The following is a 20614-nucleotide window of genomic DNA, read 5'->3' as shown; positions in this document are numbered from 1 at the left end:
TGTTGTGATGACTTCCTGAAGGCAGAGTTTTATAAAGAGCAAGAGTTTTTAAAGAGACAGGCCCAATTTCAATGTGTTGAACTATAAGTCATGTTTGATACATTTAGCTTTTTTATAACAACTAAAGATAACATAGTGACTTGATTGTGCTAAAGAACAGTATGTGCCTGGAAATACAGTACATAACACTTCCTTTTTAGATAAAAATGTTTGAAGCATGTTAGTAGATAAAAGCAATACAAAGGTGACAGAAAAAAATTAACTTACTCCTGCCTTCCTATTTTTAGATACCATCAACATTGTCTTGGAATCCTGCTGGTCCCATTGAAAGAGTAATGTTGATGACCATGGTAGTGATTTTAATATTCACCTTCTTTAAAGAAAACGTTTGGTTCAGGTAATTAGCTAATCAACCACTTCAGTAAGTAGAATAGGGTCTGCTTTTATTCAAATACATCTGAAACTGAAGTAGACCTCATACATGGAGATCATGATGTGATCTCTTCATTTTTCCAGACCTCAGTTGATACATGTGATGACATAAGAAACATCAGCAGGGCTGATAGGTTAGTTTTATTTACAAGCTCTCACAATGAGCTAACATTTTCTAGTCTTTGACAGGCCATTTATAACCCATTAGTGACATAACCTAATCTGCTAACTGGTTTAGCAGCTTGTTCATATGAATGATCGAATGATATTTTTCTTTATAATTCTAATTTAAATTCTTACCAGAAAAAAGCAAAAAGGAAAAAAATAGGGTTGAGAGCTGAGATGAAGGCATGGCGAGCTAGTGTTGTGTGAAAGATGAAGTGAGGTGTAGATTAGCAATACAAAGGCCTCTAATGGGAATGAAACTCAGGTGTCTTTGATCTTGGCTAAAGCTCTTTTGTTTAAAACCTTCAGTTCTCCCTGGCCATTCATGCTGGCCCTGTGAAGTATAGAACAGAGTGCTTTATTTGGCCTGCTCTTTAGCACTGCGTGTCTAAGGCTAATGGCTCTGAGCTAGCTGGGAGTGGGTGTGCAGGGGGGCTAATCCACAGGTGTGTGCTCAGAGTGAGGTCCTGTGGGTCTGAATACAGCCAAAGTGTTCTGACTCGTTTTAGCTTCCTTTCAACACACCAAAGCAGTTTTAGGTTGGGATAAGGCTCCGTTACCATAGTAACGATGACGAATTCAGCCCCCAGTTTGGTTTAATTGTGACTGTTTATGAATTTTCTGTCAGGATCTTTGGTTCATATTCTGTGAATTACTCACAAAGCAACACCAAACACACACACAAAAAAAACCCTGAAAAAAACCCCCTGTAAAATAATAAATAATAATTTCATAGTTGAGTATGAATATTTATGTTTAAACACCAAGGTTTGTATTGAAGAGTTTTGTTGATGAGGTCAAATTACCTGTAAAGTGATTGAGATTAGTTTAGACTAATTGACAAAATGTAAAAGCTTTATTTGTATCATGTCTAACGATTCCATTTTGCTCTTCAGACCACCGGTTTCCTGTCAGAGGCCCAATTCTCTGCAGAGTCGCCAGAAAAACTCGACCCATTGTTCAAGTTCCACGAAACCATTGCAAAGGTACGGCTGCTGAGTCTGTCCCACTAATCACTCAAACACCTTTAATTAAATATCTGGTTATTTTAATACTCAGGTAGAGTAAAAGTGTCTTTCTTTATCATGACTGGACTGGAGAAAGAAACAAATGCAATAATGTGACTTCATTGTAAAGGAATCCTTAAAATGTGAATTTTACATCCTTTATCCCAAACACATGTACCACAGCATGACACACACATTCACACACATGCATTGTGAAATAAGAAACAGTTTGACTTCAACATTAGGAACACATTACTTTGAGTTACACTTTTAAACCCCAGAAGCTCCGATTTGATTTTGTTTGCTAAAGAGACAGGGGCCAACTTCCAGCCACAGGGACTGTTAACTACAGAAGAGCCAGTCAAATTCATCAAGCTGTTTTGCTTGCAAAGCAAAAAACGGAAAAGTTTCTGGTGAGAAAAAGACCAAAGGAACCATCCAGCTGTGGAGGACACTGCTGTAAAGACCATAAGAATTGTAGGGATAAAATAATATTTGATGTGATTAATATAAAATATGACATACTGTATATTTTTTTTAATCAAAAGAGGGGATTGTGATGAAAATGTGTACTATCTAGTAGTAAAATCTTCTGCCACAGAACTCCAGGCCATCTGAAATCAAAAAGTTTGAGGCATCATGTAATCACTGAGTCAATCAAGAACAAATCAAAATGCATTTTGATTATTATTTTATTAAGAAATTAAGCAAATAATATGAGCAATGACTGTCCTGGCTAGTCCAGGGAAGTGAAGAAAAGATGAAAGTACATCACTTTTAATATCCACCAGTCCTCTTACAAAGATTGGAGCAAAAGGGAGTATCCCACCAGTTTCACTTTACTTCATAACTCTGGGATTTGCACCTGCAGACTGTGACCCTGAATGGTTCAAACCCAGTTCAGAAATACAATTTATTTATTATGTGTTTCCAGTGAGCTGCCTCCAACATGAAGGGTGCTTTATAGATCAAATTGATTGATTGGAATAAACAAAGTATTGACATAACACAGCATTAATGCAAACTGAATGTAAAGATTGTTGAATAGTGAATAAAATGTTGTTTTTTTTTTTGTTTTGTTTTTTAAAAATATTTTGTAGCATTGACTGTGTGTTTGCAGAGAGGGTCCCTGGCCAGAGGTCAGTGCTCTGTGGGGGCTGTGGTGTGGAAAGGTTTGGGAGCCCCTGCTTTAAATAACCAGCAGGGTCACCTTTGGCGCTGCATAGAAATAGTTTGTGTTGATACAGGCTTCCCTCAGACATCTCTTTCAAAAATCATCCATAGATAGTTCACCTTAATTACAGGGTTTTTCTATTTAGCAAGTTTAGAAAATAAAACAATTAACTTGTTGGAACTGTCTAAACACCAGCGACTGGAATCCAGAATTAGCTATAAATATGAAGTCTTAATTTGCCGAAAGTTTGGTTTTGTTAAAACCAAGCAAATGTTTGCTGTCAATGGAGCAAACATTTGTTGCATGTTCAGCTTCACAGCAGCCATACGTTTTCCAAGTTAACATGTCAGCTTTTGTAAGGTGCAGAACACAACAAATTCTGAGGGAGTGTTGATGTATTCATCAACAGCTGCTCATTATGCACATCCTTATAAAGTAGATGCTTAAGAACATCTTTTATTTACAGTCAGCCTCAAAGCCAACTTCAGTCAGTCACTTAGTGGGAAACAGCAGGGTTATTAGCTAAGTACAGCATAAAACATCCATTTTTATCTCTGTCAGTCAAACCTTGTCCTATTTAACAATATAAACTGGAGCTAATATAGGCATTGCAGCAGCAGTTTACTTTTCTCTTCTGTTCAGCAGCATGGTGGATCTAATAAAAAAAGCTGCAACAACTTTGCTGCAATTCAAAAAGCAGTTTATCCGCCCAAAATGTTTTGTCTGCAAAATCTAGAAAGATATCACCTGATGGTCAGAATATGATGTGGTTAAAATCTTCTTGTTATTTTCATTGCATGAATAAATTCTCATTTGTCCCGCTTTGACATCTTTATAAAAGTCCAATAAAACACACAGAGCTTACGTAAGCTGTTGTCAAATGAAAATTTCTATCTCACGTAACTGGGCCTTTTTAACATAGCCCTGCCTGTTAAAGAGAACACTCTCATTGCTTATAAATGTCACCAGTTAACAATAGTTATCACCTCTGTGGGAACGCTGTCAGCGCTTACAAATTACATAAGGCTCTGTGACATTTTCATTATCTTTTATGGAGCCTGGCTCTAAATGAAGACTCTTCAAATTGGTGTCTCTGCCTGGGCAGCGCGAACGTTTAAAATCACTCTTCATTCAATACGACTTGCAGAATTTTTTTAAACATGTCATCCCTTCAATAAATTCAAAGGTACACAGATTTTCAGAAGAAGCTGATTTATAAAAATAAATGATTTATTGTAATTTATTTTTACTTCCCGGAAAGCCTGCTGAAAATTTTAAAAAAAAATCTCTACAACAATTAATGCTTCAATAAGACTGGCTTATCTACACTTACAGTCAAAAAGGAACAGCAATAATTTGGGTTATTTAGCCTGTCGTAAAACTCTAAAATGTGGGTTCATTTTTCAAAATCATGTGTTCACCATATGTAGCTCCAATCTAAATATTTAGAAAGGAGCTAAATATTTAGCTTCAAACTAAATATTTGATAACTAAATATTTAGTTATCAAGCTAAATACTTCATTTACAAACTAAGTTATTTAGACTCTGAAGACCATGGTGAAAATATGACCTTGAAAAGCAAAGCGACATTTTTTTCTCTTATGATAGACTAAATAACCCAAATTATTGCTGTTTCTTTGTGAATGTGTATGGCATCACATATTTCAAACCCCGAAAAATCCAACGTTAAATCAAAGAAGTTCCAATTAGTCAAAAACATTTTTAAAAGTTGTGACGATCGAGTATTGATATAAACAGTTTTTACACTTCTTAAAACTTCATTATATTTAATCACTTTAAAACCACAAACATCTGTGTGTTTTATTGGGATTTTGTGTGACAGACCTAAATGAAGTAGTTCACAATTTTGGAACATGAAGAAAATAATGCCTGGATTACAACCTTTCAAATCTTTAAAAATGGTTCACTCCACAAATCTGGCATGTATGGAAACTATTGGCAGAAAGACATAAAGATTCAATGTGAAAGTTTCCCTGCAAGCTTTGCAGAGGACTCTTCATAGATGTGGAAGAAGGAGGTGTGTGTGCATGGTGTAATACATGGTGGTGGCAGCGTCATGCTGTGGGAATGCTTCTTGACGGGAAGATAGATGGAACTAAATACATGTAAACACTAAAATATTTTCCCTGAACATTCCTAGGGATTCATTTTCATCAGAGCTGTTCATTGTCGCTCCTATATATCCTCAAACATGGCTGTAGTTAAAGTCGGTTATACTGTAGGTGAAAAATGATACACAGTTTTGACGGCCGGTGTGTGTGTGTGCATGTGTGTGTGTGTCGGCAGAGTACAGTGCTGACGTTCTGTGTTCAGATGCCCTTCACATGCAGTCCATCCCTGCTGGATGGTGATTGCTCTTTTAAAAGGCGCCTCGTTGGCAGCTCATTTTTCTCTCCTGATTTGATTCAAACACCCATTTCCTTCATCTGCACAGACAGGTGCAGAAATTCACTGACCTCGAAACAAATATGAAAACTAAGGACAGCTTGTTCTAACTCAACGTGCACATGCATGATGCCTGAGCATGATGCCTCATTTTTCCTCTGTCCTTCTCTGCATTTGTGGGTTGAACAAGTTTGAGTATCATTGCCACTAGAGGTATTTTGTAAAGAAATGTTACACCTACAATACTGATATGACAAATGTTATGTATTTAATCCACACACACTTGGGTGAAGTGTGGTGACCTCACAGCTGGAAGGTCACCATTTCACAATGTTGAACAGGACCTTTGTGTGGGCGTGTGTCAGCCATATTTATCATATTCCACCCAACACATAATAACTTCCGGCTCAATCTGGCTCAGATTAAGTCAGAGATCATGGCTCAATCTGAGTTCATCAAAACACTAGAAGCGATCACACGACCTTATGACACAAGACAGAGACTGAGACACCATAACCAAGTAAAAATCATTATTTTGATTCCCTGGATTACTACAAGGAATGTAATATAAAACTGTTAGAGTCATATCAACTTTGCTTTTTCAAAAGAAAAACCAAGAAGTGCAAAAAGAACTAATAAATGTAGTCCAGCTGTCCCTTCATGTAACACAGGTATGAAGCAGTAATGAGCAACAACCCTTCTACAATTAAATATTATCTTCGTGATTCACAGGATGCTGACATGTTTATACTAGGAACCTGTCCAGGTTGTACCCCATCCCTCACAGTAAATGTTTGAACTTGTAAAGAAAAATCCAGACCAAATCTCAATAATTCAAGATTCCATTTGGAATAAAAGTGAAAATGTTCCCAATGCATTTGTGTGTACTGAAATAAAAGCTAGTAAGAATCTAACTTTAGATGTTTGCACTGTATCAAAATTTAACAAGTGTGTTGTTTTCAACTCAAGTCTGTGACAACACAGAGTTGGATGTTTGTGTTTTTTACTATTTTGATGAGACCGTCACTGCGATCATAAGTTGTGTGTTTTGTTCTCAGACAGGATCATTGGTGGCGCATTCATTCATTTCTCAATAACATAATCATCAGCTGCTCTGAAAATAGTTACACACTCCAAACATGATGACCGATTAAAGGTTCATTACGTAGTGATAGCTGTGATGGTTTTTAAACAGGAGTTATTAATGACAGAGGTCTTCTCTGGACTTGATCCTTGTCGGTGTAGCCATTAGCTTTAGCATCAGGGTTCGGTAAATCTTGATTTATAGTTAATAAAAACACCAAGAGAAACCACTAGTTAGCAATAACTGCTTAGAGCATTTTAACAGAAACCGTTTCTAAAACTCTTGAGCTATCCCTTTATGTACATCAATAAAACCATGAACCATAGAAAAAGTGTTTTTTTTTACAGCTACATCTGGTAGTTTGAAGTCAGAAGATAAATTGTTCTCCTCTTTATATAAATGAGTGACACAGAGAGAACGTTTTGAATAAATGGTTTAAGTGGCATTCACTTGTTTCTATGTGTGGTTTCTGTTACAGACTATATTCATGGGTGACGGTGTAAACCTTTTTCTCTGTAGTTCAGTCCTAAATAATAAAATACATACATGCAAACACAATTGTTAGATGGATGACCACGTTGCAGCTACAGTTGGTGGAGCAGCGTAGACAGTGATGTGTCTGCAGGAGGTTTGCAGTTGTTTTCAAGTGTATTTCTTTGCCCACATGAAGCTTAGACAAGTGTAATGAGATCACCTGCTAGGCTGTCAAACAAACTGCATGCTGCTCTATTTAGCAGATGAGAGAATATCATGGATGACAGTGACTGTATTTGGATTGTCAGGACAAGTGGCATGGAAAATAATAACACATGTGTAATAAGTATGTGTCACTATGTTTAGGAGATGAATGGATTGCTGTTCTTTGGGCTGTTATGTGTTTTTCAGGTGTGTAAAGACAAAGATCTTTCTTTGTAGAAGTGCTGGACGGACAGAACTACTTCATGTGGAGAAAAAAAAATCTCAATGAAAGTCTGATTTCTAATTATGTTTTTAACCCCAAAAACCAAGATAAAAGAAACATCCCAGGATACATTGCAGCTGCTATGTTTGTTTACCTCAAAGTATGACCAAATCTTTTTTGTGCTTTTTAAAAATAAAATGAAAGTTTCATAAATCTCTAGATTTGTCACTCAGTATATTTTATATGTTGAACTAAAAAGAATCAAATGCAGTTCAGACTCATTAGACAGCTTTGAAATAATTTTTTAAGGTTTTTTAATTTGAATGTTAGCATTATTAGTGGCTAACCGTTAGCTAGATATGTGAGGTAAGGAAAGAAGATTATTCAGACTGATCTTTTTTCTGACCAGGACATGTACAGGTGCAGACCCCACGTATACTGGACACAAATTCTTTAGATTTTACCTTCAGGTTGGCACTGCAGAGCGCTATTTGTGAAAACCTTCTACTTCGCTGTCTGTCCTGTAATTACACACACTGTGTATGCACATATTTATCTTTTATTTGCATCCTGTCTTTGCCAGTAAGCATAGATAGTGTTGATTCTGACTTGGTACTCACAAATCTTCAATATTTTTGAATGTTGCCGATTTGTTTCTTTTCCACTCCACACTTCAAAATTGTTAACATATTTCTAATGGAGCCCTTCTACATTTCATAAATTTCTAGTTTTGTAGCTTATTTCTTTTGGTTCATATTGGTTCTGTTTTCCATTGGGTGTTTCGTCACAGTCATGCTGCAGTTCCTGCCTCCCTGAGGCGTATCATCCCTGAACTACATGGGAAGACCTGGTCACTGATCTGAAGACAGCTTGTACCACAGTCTTTAATATAACACAACATATTGGCAGGGATCAAAAGGTCTCCCTGCTCAAACAGCACAAGTCCAGGATCGTCTGAAGTTACCAATCACCATCTTGATGATCCAGGGGAAACATGGGAGAACGTCATGTGGTCATAAGAGACCAAAATAGAACTTTTTAGTATAAACTTTTCTTTCCTTTTAGAAGGAGGAAGGGTGAGTACAAAACCAAAAACAACATCCCAACATGGGGGTGGAACCATTATGCTGTGGGAGCTGATTTCCTACAGCATGATAGGACATGATCACTGTGACTCACAGCTAAATTGTATTCTTTGTTGGTGGGGAAACTTGAAAAACCAGCCATGTATCAAGTACTATTTCTGTGTATACTGTACCTACACAATCTATGAATTCAAAGTGCTTTTATAGAATTCACTTAGTTCTTGTGGAAAGGAATTTGATCATTAATTGTGTAAATTCAGATTTCGCACCAGTTAGAACATCTGATCTGATTAGTTTCATACTGAGATCCAAGTCTACAAGTTTGATGGTCTTCTCTGAGAATATTTAAAAAACAGTCAGAGTATTTATTCATCAGGAAGCCACATTCTGGATAAAAAAGGTACTTGTTTCCACAACTGAGAGAGATTTGAAAATATAAGTAACTTATATGCTCCTCTGGCAGTCGACATGACGCTCTGTGCATATACAGAATATTACAGTCTTCCTTTGCTGCAAGGGAAGACTGTTGATGACCTGGAGAGAGGACAAGGTTAAGGCTTAACCAAGTGAATATAAAAAATACATTCCAAGTCCTTATGAAGTACAGATACAGCACATTTACTGCAGAACCATTTCACATATTTTGCCTTTTTAGCATGCTAATTCTTTGTTTGTGTTGATTGTGTTAATAAAAGCAGGTGAAATATTTTTGGAGCTCCAAACATAACCTTCCTCTTACCTTCATCTTCAGGCACCAAGATTCCCTCTCTGGTTCTTCCCGTTTTTTCTACTGTAATCTGTCACAGCTGCAGTCATGTTGATTCTCCCACTGCTTTGTTTATCTTCTGTCAAAGAACAGCAGAAACATGTTGCTGGTGTGAATGTGGTTTTATGTTGGTGAGTGCAGGTGCAAGATAGTGATCACTGGCACAGCTGCCAGCATGAGGAGAATTTACACCTGATTGATGACATTTCCGAACATAATGAGCCAAGATGGAGCTGCCTTCATGCAAGGGGAATTACTTGTCTTTCTCTCCCATCCAGTCACATTCATACCCAATGGAAGAATAATTTGGTTATCATTATTCAACTAGAGATTGTGGAGTGGAATTTATGCTTTCAGTGTTGCATGAAATGGAGCACCATCTTACAGCTCTGGTAAAGATGTGGGTGAAACCTTAAAATAAATTCAACTTTAATTACAGTTGCACAATCTCAGCAATATCAAACTTTTATTTAGAGTGGATTGCAAAAGGTGTTGGAAAAAGTGAATTTGTAAAGGAAAGGAGCTCCAGAGTTTTGGAGCCACAGAAGGAAAGTCTGCGTCTCTTTTAGTTTAGTATGAGGGACAGTCAGCAGGTCTAGATCACAGGACCTCAAGGCCCCAATGGTGGTGTGGGGATGTACAAGTTCTGAGATGTAGGCTATAGTGTCTGTCCATGCAGAGTTCGCCAATTCTAGACCAATATCCTGAATTGGACTAAGTAATGAACCAAGAGCCAATTAAGTTGCATCAGAAATGGAGGCACTTGGCAGAACTATGTCATTTAATACTCTCTTTACATTTCCAATGTATCTGACCACACTGCATAAGGTCTAGAGAGGTTTTTGTTAGACATGTAAACAGTGCATTGCAATAATCTAGAGACAATGAAATAGACACATGAAGTAAGATTTTTGATTCTGTGAAACAGTAGGGCTGAATGAGGCAATATGTGTTAATGGCAGAAGCAGAAAAAATTTTCCTGTCTAAAACCAGAATAGAACCAAATATTCTATTCCAAATATTTATCCAAATGACCCAGAGGCCCAAGGACCTGCTCTCTTTACAGTTATTTGTTTCTGGTGCAGAGATGATTACTTCAGTTTTTTCTTCATAAAGAAAAAGTCAGTCATCCAGCTTTTAATTCAATCCAGACAATTTAGTAAATTGCACCATTTAGAATTTAATTTGGAAAAAAGAAAATTGAAATATACAACTGGATATCATCAGCAAAACAACAATAGTAAATATTCTTAAAAAATGATAGAAGTAGCCCTAGAGGGGAGGAGAAACAACAATGGCACAAAAACAAAGCCCTGAGGAATGCCCAATGAACAGAACAGAAATGGGATCTGTATGTAGATGAAGCCAATAATAAAGTCTATCAGACAATCTGATGTGCCAGCCCAATTCCTCAGTCTACTTAGCTGGGCTGAATGGTTCTAAACCCCGTTTAGAAGTTTTGTCACTGATTATGAAGGGCTGAAAATGTATCAATATTGTCACAAGTATAACCAAATCATCAGGAAAGAAACTGTTCTTAGGTCTGATTATGCAGCAGAGATGCTATCAGGTCAAGCACCAATACCACTGATTCTCTGTAAATGAGGCACTGATTAGACATCCCAACTACAAACCTGTTTGTGACTTCATATCTGCAGGCATACATCTACAAGAATAATCAGACAGATGGTAGAGAGAGGAGCCGCAGAGTGAAGCCTGCAGACTTCAGTGTGAATTACTTAAAGTCTTTCTCCAGAAAGTCAAATTTGAAGTTGCAATTCCTGTCAGGAGACGTTGGTTCATTTTAAGTTATCTACCAGTTCTGTCAGTTGAGTCATTTTTACTTTTCATCCCCAATTTTGTTAATAATAAATGCTAAAGGCAGAAAATACAATCAGTATTTTGCCAGTTAGATTTCCGTTCCACCTGCCTCTGTGACTGTGGGCCTGTCTTGCCTGCTGGTGGCGCAAAGTGTCACCCTCACTACTGTGGCAGTTTACAGTCCACATCGACTTGCTATATATAATTGTACATATTCTTCATATATTTTAACATATATTGCTCAAATATCAATGCATATATTTCATTTATATCTCCACATATGCAAAACATACCCTACCATATTTCAGACATACATGTAACACTATACCTTTACATATATTACTAAAACATTTTCCAATGAAAATTGTAATACATGACGTATATATATAAATATAAAATTACATAAATTTTGGGATATAAACACATACAGTATATATTCATGGTATTTGGTTTGTGGAATACAGTAAATCCAGATAGTTATTTGTTGTAATTAAGTTTTCATCACTTATGAAAGAGCTCTCACTTCCAAAATTGTGAATTATTCCTTTAAGTCCCAAGCACCTGTGTTTTTAGGAATATTCTTTCACTGTTCTTATTTACTAAGTTTTTGAAAAACCTTACACGGTTAATGGTTACTATTTTAAAACTTCTTCTTAATATAACAGAAGAAAAGTGTCCATTAGCACAACTCAGATCTCAGTTCTTTCTCCAGCTAAAGTCTAGCTAATGCTCTTCCCTTTCGGCAACACATTTTATCTCTCAGTCAACACATCCTGACAGCATACTTTTCTTGTCTGTGAAATGAGTACTTGACAAGTGATAAAATCTAAAGTGGTTGGTGTGTTGCGTAAACATTATAATTAAAACTCTTCTCTGTTTCTAATTAAATGTTGGGCTTCCTATCACACTTAAAAGAATCTTCACACAGGTGTTTGCAGTCGCTCTGACTGACACCTCTAACAGCCATCCACGCCCACACCAACAAATTACAGCCAATTTAAAACCTCTTCTTAATGAAACTGCAGTTGGACTATGCAAGTAAACTGAAGCACCTGGAGGAAACTACACACAGGGCCAACATGCAAACAAAGAGGTGCTGGAGGACCTTTAGCTGCATAGCACCGGAGTTTTAGGACAAAGTGCTGAAGGAATTAATAAACAAAGCATAATCTATCTTCTTCCTACTGAATAAGATTGATATAACTGTATTACACTTTGTCTTTTGTTTATTTGTTTGTTTTTTGCATAGAACTGGTGCATTTGTCTGTGGAATGTCTATTTATGAAGAAATTCGCTGCCATAGTGACAAAGCCTAAGGGAAGTAAGTAGTTGTTTGGCCTCAACCCCTATATCTTTGCAGGTCAGACAAAGAAACACATGTTGTTTGTACAGGTTGTAGAGATGGTTGATAAGGGACAGATACAGATAGACACAGATTAATAATAAAGCACAAGGCCAGGAGTACACAGATACTCAATAGATGTCAAGATGAAGGGCAAATTGGAAGTAGCAGAGATTCCCCATGATGAATATTCAGATCGGAACGGCAACACAGGCAGGGTTTAAGACATTTTGACCTCTTTTCTAACGTGTGTACATCTGCTTGTACTACTAATTATCTGGGACATAAATCCCTCCACACAGACACACAGCGGAGGAAACTTCCACCTGTTTATGGGGCACAAGATCTCAAGGGTTTAAAGTGGCATCCTGTGTTTTTTGTTGTCAGGCAAACGGTGAGGTAAAGACACACTAATAAAAGCTATGTCACCAATCTTGTTTTTCTAAAGGAGGGATGCTCAAACTCTTAGAAAACTATGATCCTGCAACTTCTGGATGCAGACTTAAGACTCCCACATACTCAGTCCACCTTGAACCTCAGCAAAGGTTCAAGGTGGACTCCATGCAGACAAAGAGGATGTCCGCTGGACACGTCCTCTGAAACGTCTAACAAGGGAATATAAGAGAGAGATAAAAATATGTGGGAGGAAATACCTCAGACTCTGGGTAAGGAAGAGGCACTATTGGAATTTTCCATCGGAAATCGGTACGCTTGACTATGAAAGTCAACTGCCCACGGAGTGTGTGCACAAAGTCTGTGCAGCTAACAAAGTATACACAATATATTTGAGTATGTGGAAGCCTCTACTTAGATACACCTATAAAACACATCAAATGGCTGATTAATTAAAAATTGTTTTATTCTGGTCACAAAACTTGATTTCTCAGTGTACTCAACCAAGGTCCTGTCCAAGCATTTGAACCTGTTGTTTCAAAGAAAGTCTGCAAAATGTGGCGGTACATCAGTGTAAACATTTTTGTAACAACAGAATGTATGCCAACACAATAACGTAGCAAGGTTTTATCATTGATTTGTCAAGCTCTACTTTTGAAGCAGCACAGCAGTGGTTGAATACCTGCATGATTCAGAAAAGTGTTCCTCATTCTCCATTCTGTTAAAAGTTCTTGGATACAAAGAAAAAAATGTAAGTGGGTACAAAGAATCTCATCTCTGATTAAAATGTCTCTTCAGTAAACCTGGAGAGCCATTGCTGTAGAAAACTTAAAAAAATAATAAAATAACTTGGAAAAGCTGAAAAGTGTTTTTACAAACATGAGGATCTCCTTCTTTTTCTGGTGACTTTTCAAACTCACCCATTGCCGTGTTTGCTTTATGTGCCTGTTCTTGTCCAGTGTTTTGCTTGCAAAACAAAAGAAGGTGATTCAGCTTGTGCTTGTGGTGTGAGATGATTGGTCTGCTGTGAGTACAGAAGGAAATTCGTGGGCAGCAGTCCATGCCAGACCAGTCAGCTCCCAAAGTGTGTTTATTCAGGGGCACAAGTAGAAAACCAACGATGGAGCAGAATAAACTATAGTCATTGACCTGTTTTTTGGGCAAATGTTGCACAGTAAAAAAAAAAGAACCCACTCATCCAAAAAGTATTAAGTTCCCTAACATTCATTCATTTTAGAGAAGAGAATGAACTGACATTGAAAAGATGAAGATGGCAAAACAGGCCAAACTGTGGAACAAATGATCACTGAATGATGTTATTACTTTAATAATTCACTTTAGAAAATTGATTGACAGTAAAAAATAAATATAACTCACAGTCGAATAGTACAACATATGCAAAAATTTCAATTGCTTCCTCAAGTCCACTCAGTCAGAAGTTGACACTGTTAGTGTCAAATGAACTGTATAGTTTATTTTAACTGCTTTTGAAAAGATAAAACATTGTGAAGTGCAAATGATATGCAGATGTCCACTGTAGACCTCTGGCATTAACATATAATTACAAAATGACTCATGTATAACAGGGTCATTAATATTAGCTCTACACCAGCTCTTTATTCCCCATTTGCTGGCTTAGTGTTGCAACCTTTTTTCTGTCTGCCTCCCTCTCGCTCACACATGCGCCAAAGCCCGTCCTCCCATTTATTCTCTGTGGATCAGTATATGTGCATAGTTAGTGTTGTAGCTCAGGGACTTCCTTTGCTCTAAATCCCTGTACTCATTTGTCAAGTGCAGTTTTAGATGCAGCTTGCCAGCAAGAGTTCAGGGTGGCAGGTGGCAACAGGAAGGATCTCTCCCTCCCTTTTTACCCTTTCTTTCCTCCTTTCCTCTCTCTCTACTCATGTCTCTCTTGTCCTCTCAGTGCCTAGTTGTCCCCATGGAGCACATTTTAAAGCAAGGTGTTTTGCATATGAGTTGGCATGTCCTGACTTTTCAAGGTGAACCTGGCATTGATTGGGGCACAACACACTGCTGCCAAGTTCCTTCACCAGTTTTTACCACAAAGTACTGATGACGATAAACCTGGTGTTGTATGTAACTGTCAGGTTTGTAAATCGCTATAATGCCATTTTAAGGCTTTACAACTCAACTGAGGCACGGTGAGTCCTTGTCCAACACAAAAGAAGTGTACCACCAGGATCACTCACCTCAGTTAAGGTTGGTGTCTCTGAATCACCAAAAAGAAAGAGACTGGGTAAGGAAATCCTTGGTGGATTTCAAAGTCCAAAACTATTGGTGACAAAGAACGCAACAACCCATCTCACATTTTCTAAAACATATTGATTGTCCCCAAGACTTTGGCATACTGCTTTTATTTCTGGAGTAAAACTAATACAGCAGGGTGCGCTGCATGGTTCAGCATCACAGACAGAGACAGCAGTCTGCAGTTTGTTGCTCAGCCCTGAGACATTTGTTCCAGGCTCTCCTTTTGTCTCTCTCTTCTTTCTGTCCAGTTACTGTTGAATAAAACCCACTGGTACCTTGAAAACCTTTCAAAAACTAATACAGCATTTTAGAAAAGAAACATATATGAAGTATGATGGTGGCATTGTGATAGTCTGAGGTAACTTTGCTGCTTCAGGATCTGGACAACTCACCATAATTCAGAGTCAAATATTTTGCTTTCTAATAAGAAATCCTGAAAAAGAATATCTGGCATCAGTTTGTGGGCTTTAGCTCCAACAAGTTACGCAGAAGACAATGATCAAAAGCAAAATCAAATCACCAAGTCCACCTTCATAAAGATAAACCATCAATGTTACTGAATTCCAGCAAGTCTGCTAAAGCAGTACAGCTTTTACAGACATTTGAAAACCATTTATTGAGAACATTTGACAGAAGTTGTTGCCATCGAGGGTGACACAACCAGTTGTTAGGTCTGGGGAGAATAATTTTTTTCTGTGGATAAATCGATGGATATGCATGTTTTTATTTCATTATGTTTAGTTACATTTTTTAAAAGTCTGACATCCAAACACAATGTTTAGTATTTTAGGTACGTTGCTTTCTGCTGTTTTGTACAAGTTTGATTTTTATATGACATATTTAAATGGATTCTAGTCTTTTTTTTTTATCTAAGAGTTCTAATAAAGTCACCTTACGTAGTTTATTCCAAGTCTTGTTTAGGAAATTCTTCGAGGTTATTAGACAGCTGTGAGGTAACTGAGCGGTTATCCTCAAATCTGAAATTGAGGGTTTGTTTCCCAGACTCTAAGCAGAGTAAAAGCAGTTGGCACAGCTTCTAAATCATCTACCTTTTGATGACAGAAGAAATAAATCAGAGCATGATAAGGTTGTAACAATACACCCCATGTTGTGGAACAAGGCAGCACACAACATTTGAGTTAACAAGAATGAAACCAGATTCTAGCAAAAAAAAATTTTGACGAAGAAGCAGAATTTCCTTTGCTAGATTCTGCACTCTGGATGTTTCAGCTTCTGCTTAAAGCAAGGAGTAATCTTATGGGGAATTAGAAGGTACAGGGCATGTAATTACCTCTTTCCAGTCCTCTGAGGCAAGTTATTTCTGACTTGGTTTGGTAAAGATGTTAAGAAAAACAGCTTGTTTGTATTTTTTTTTAATCATTCATTAAACTAGGCAGACATGTTAGTCTCGACCTCAGAATCATCTTATATGACAACATTCAGAAACAATAGAACTACAGCTATAAGTGATGGATGTCAGTATAACCATGCATCTGAATCACTTTGTTAGAATTGTTATAGACAACTAAACAGAGTGAAACAATTTAATTAGGAACCACAGCCACCTGTGAGTAGCTGATATCCTCAAATTCTTGAGACTCTCCGTTATATTGCTTATTGGTTGTTTTAATAGTTCAAACACAAAATATATCTTTACATTTCTTATTGTGTGCAGTGGAAGCTATATTAGGACTACCACAGAAGCTAATATTTACAGTCCTTGTTATTTCTGCTTTTGGTAAAGCCAATCAGAATTGAGCAAAATATTGCTCCTGGATTGGCAGCTTTGCAAATGCATATAAAGTAGCAATGCTGCTAGGCATTTCCAACTTCCCAAGTTACAATTTCTTTCAAATGTTTTAAATATGCTCTATGAAAAAATAGTAAATAGGTGAGTTGTCAAAAATGGGTGGTCCACTGGAAATACATTTTCTCTCACTGATAAACAGTTTACTGTTTAGGTCAGTTTAGATGACTAAACAGTTCAACATCACAATAATGGAATTTTTTTAAGGCAATTGTTATTCATATACAATATGATTATTATACTTTTACAGATTTTGGACACATAAGCTTCTGATTGGTTAGTTTATAAGAGCTTTGAGTGGCATCATGGAAAAAAATAAAAATAAATTAGCCAACATATTAGGGGAGATTTGGGAAATTCAGAGACTTCGGACAAACCTCAACTTCAAATTACATTAAATCTGCCTTACTTTTAAATAACACAATTCAAGAATGTTTGTTTACACTCTTGCTTATTTTATCTCTCTAAGTACGTCATGTTGAACTATGGTACCTCCTTTAATTGCAGTGTGTGTCCTTTATTGTGGGTTGCCTGTGTCATGTTGAGTCACCCCAAAGTTTTCAAGGAAATTGCAGCTCTTTTGCTCCTTGTCTTCAGGCTTGTCAACATGGATGAAGTCATCATCTTGGCTTTTGCGTGTACAACATTAGTTCTGCAATTCTTGGGTTGGTTTTCATATCCTCAACATAGTTATGCATAATGACACTCAGAATTGTTCTCCAGGAAGTCATTTATTTGCTCATGAAATCTCTAATCATTTTGTTAAGAAAGCATTAAACTTGTCAGCTTTCTCTCATGTTAATAACACCCACAGTATAAAATCAGAACTGATGCTGGAGCAGCTAATTTGAGTCAGGGTTTGTTTTTTAACACACGAGTTAAGAAAGTGTCAACTGAAGGAGGACGCTTTAAGCAAATGTTACAACATGATATCTGCTAAGTTTAACAGCTGACCCAGAAAATGGGAACAGTCATACAGTCAAATGCATGTAGATATTCTGTTGAGATGATGTAAACCTTACATCAGCATCATGTACATCATGTAGACAGTGCATACTGCAGTTGTCTGTTTTTCTGTTTGGAGCCATGTCTGCCGTGTCCTTTTCTCAGAATAATGCCCAAAAAGCACGATCTGAAAGTCTGAGACTGTGTTTATGTATGTAACGATTAAACAACCGACATGCTAATAAGCTCTACATCACAGCTACGTAGGTTGTCCATATAAACCTTGCAAATAATTGGGCCAAAATGTTCTCTGATTGATGAAGCCACTCCGAATAGCTCTGTTGGTACTTGTACCACAGACTGAGAACCATAGACCAAGATGATACTCACAAATAAGTTCTGAAAACGAGGGTGAAACCTTCTAATTTATCTTTTGTGCTAAGTATGTACACAAGTTTGATTTTGGTTGAGAATATTTAATAACAGAAACCACTAGCTATGTTTCCATCCAATTGTCATGTGCATTTTGAACAAATTTGTAAAACGTTGCTAAAAAGAAAACACGAATTAGGTGTGTTTCCATCATTTTGTCAGATATTGATGTTATGCATGTTATAAACAGGAAGTAGACGTGGCAAACTGGCGTGCAGAGTTTTCTCCTCCAGGCTGGAGGTTTGGACTGATTCACTACGTCAGAAGTTATTAAGCAAAGGTGTTTCCATCCCCGTTTAGGGCTTTGACTCTATTTTTGGAAAAGACAAAATCCACCCCAAGCAAAATTGAGGATTTTTTTTTTTCTAAAGCAGTACTTTAAAATTTGCATTAGAAGACATTGATGGATACTTGCCTATTGTCATAAAATCCTGACAGCTTTTATTTCCTCAGGGTCTGCAGCTGGAGTGTGTTGGTGTACAGAGTCATTCCTCTTGTAGACATTTCAGATCAGTAAAAATGCTAAAAAAAAATAATAAAAATAAATAATAAAAAACATAGACACATCAGCAACAGCTAAAACTGAAGTTTATACAAAACAAAATCTGTTTTCAAATGATTGCTTAAGTTATTTAGGGGAAAATCCTTATCCAGCCCAACATAAAACTTTATTTTGAACTTTTATGGTCAAACAAGTTTACAGAGTCAGTTAAGTTCAGCAGGATCTGATGCACATACAGTTTGTTGAGGTGTTTTGCTCTATATTCTATTATTTATATCATTAAATTGACTTTTTTTTCTTGGAAAGTACCTGATACAACATATGTTGTGAGCTGGTGCTCCAGAAATAAACTGAATAGAATGAATCATAGCTCTGACAGAAAGGTAGATAATCACAAAAAATGTTCAGGTGAAAGTCAAAATGAAGGAAAACCAAATCCCTGCTCAATGCACCGATCAGCCTGAGAACCATTTGGTGAAAACCTGTTTGAGTCGGTCAGTCAGTCAGTTCAAGTCTTACAGCCCAGCTTCCAACAGCCTGCGATAAAACATGAGCAGTCACTTCTGTCTGACACACTCCGGAGTCGTGATGACGTTACTACGGCAGCAGTGTGCAGCGCTGCCATGACAAGCTACTTTATCATTTGTTAACAGGAGGTAGAGTTTGTGTGTTTGGTTTGGAGGAAGTGATGAAGCAATTCCAAGTGGTCGTATGCTCGGCTAAATGCGTGTGTGTGTGTGTGTGCGTGTGGGGGGGTGTGCTAGCGTGCGCAACAGAGACAGACGTGAGTGTGCATGAAAGCTGACAGAGGCGTCCACATTGACAGCCTCTGTAATGGAGGAGAAGGCAATTTGTTAGACAGATCCTCCTCTGCGGCTGCCCGCACGTCTCCCTCCGTTCATCCTTCTCCCCATCGCTCTGCCTTCATTGCATGTCCTGTAAATCTTCCTCAAGCACTCTTTCTTTCCCACTTACCCTCCATCGCCCACCATCGCTCCTGTCTAATGTTCCTGCTCCTCCATTCCTCCCTGCTCCCCCCTTTGCTCAGCTCAGGCCCTCATCCATCAGGCCTAATGATTAAGCTTCTGCCCGGCTCATCTGAGGCCCAACTTCATATTTCCCAGAGCTGGGTTCAGGCGGTAGCGGAGCGTCAGCCGTGCATGCTTTAGCTGCCATGGAAACTGACATAAAATTCCTCCTGCCTAGCATTCGCTCAGCTCAGCCCAACTTGGACAGGGATCAGTGTTCACATGTGGAATAGTTGTGAACGTATACAATGTACAGAGGCAAACAGTGAAGATTTTATAAATCTGTAGATGTTTTTTGTTTTGGTTCCTTTTTGTTGTTAGCTTTCATTCAAACGTGTACTTTAAAATAACATATTTACATCTCTAGTAGAAATCTGCCTCCAACATGAAGAAAAGGATTAAAATAGCTGCTAACATCCCATCAGGGGAGAAGTAATCCTGTTCATAAATGCTTATTTCGTTGCACCATGACAATAAGGCTTGTTTGTTTCTTGCTAATATTACAGCCACAGAATGAATATCCTTACATCTTTCTCAACTGAAGAGGGTTATTAAAAAACATCATTCCCCTGGACAAATTCAACTCAGATACTTCCTAATTAAAATGCTATACTGTATGTTCATGTTATGCAATTCCACCGCTGTTTGTTCAAAATATAATTCCCTTGAAGAAACATAAACAGCTGCCAACAAATCAAACCTGGTGGTATTATTGCATTGCGGGAGGTAGAAACCTACTTCTTTTTTATTTTCACTAACAATTCATTTGTTAAATTCCCTTTTCAAATCAAACTGACTTGGTGTATGTTTGCGTTAAAGGGGCAGTGTTATGAGCTTTAAATAATGTTAGAATTTTATTTCCTCTTCAACAACATACCTGGAGAATTGCTTCGATTCTTTCATGCATGATTGAGAAGCGTTTAGTCTCCATGGCAACGATTCAGTTATGCCTGAGTGGATCTAGCCCTACACACTCAGCTTCTTCAGACTAGCCAGCAGCAATTAGCAAACACCTGGTGGAACTGCTCTCTGTTACTTAGCTGTGCAGTAGTAGC

The 20614-nt window shown here is 37.5% G+C and overlaps 1 protein-coding gene across 3 annotated transcripts in view; it reads left to right on the top strand.

Annotated features, from left to right (window-relative positions):
- naaladl2 (N-acetylated alpha-linked acidic dipeptidase like 2) overlaps window positions 1-20614 on the top strand; it is a 385596-nt gene that overhangs the window by 315511 nt on the left and 49471 nt on the right. For all 3 annotated transcript variants that reach the window (XM_028028168.1, XM_028028167.1, XM_028028166.1), the window contains one exon: window positions 1494-1583. In XM_028028168.1, coding sequence (XP_027883969.1) covers window positions 1494-1583 — 90 coding nt within the window. The remainder of the gene's footprint in view (window positions 1-1493; window positions 1584-20614) is intronic.

The sequence above is a fragment of the Xiphophorus couchianus genome, chromosome 9, assembly GCF_001444195.1.
Source record: "Xiphophorus couchianus chromosome 9, X_couchianus-1.0, whole genome shotgun sequence".
NCBI classification, from domain to species: domain Eukaryota; kingdom Metazoa; phylum Chordata; class Actinopteri; order Cyprinodontiformes; family Poeciliidae; genus Xiphophorus; species Xiphophorus couchianus.
The sequence above is the reverse complement of the archived record's forward strand: the minus strand, read 5'-3'. Positions and strand labels throughout refer to the sequence as shown.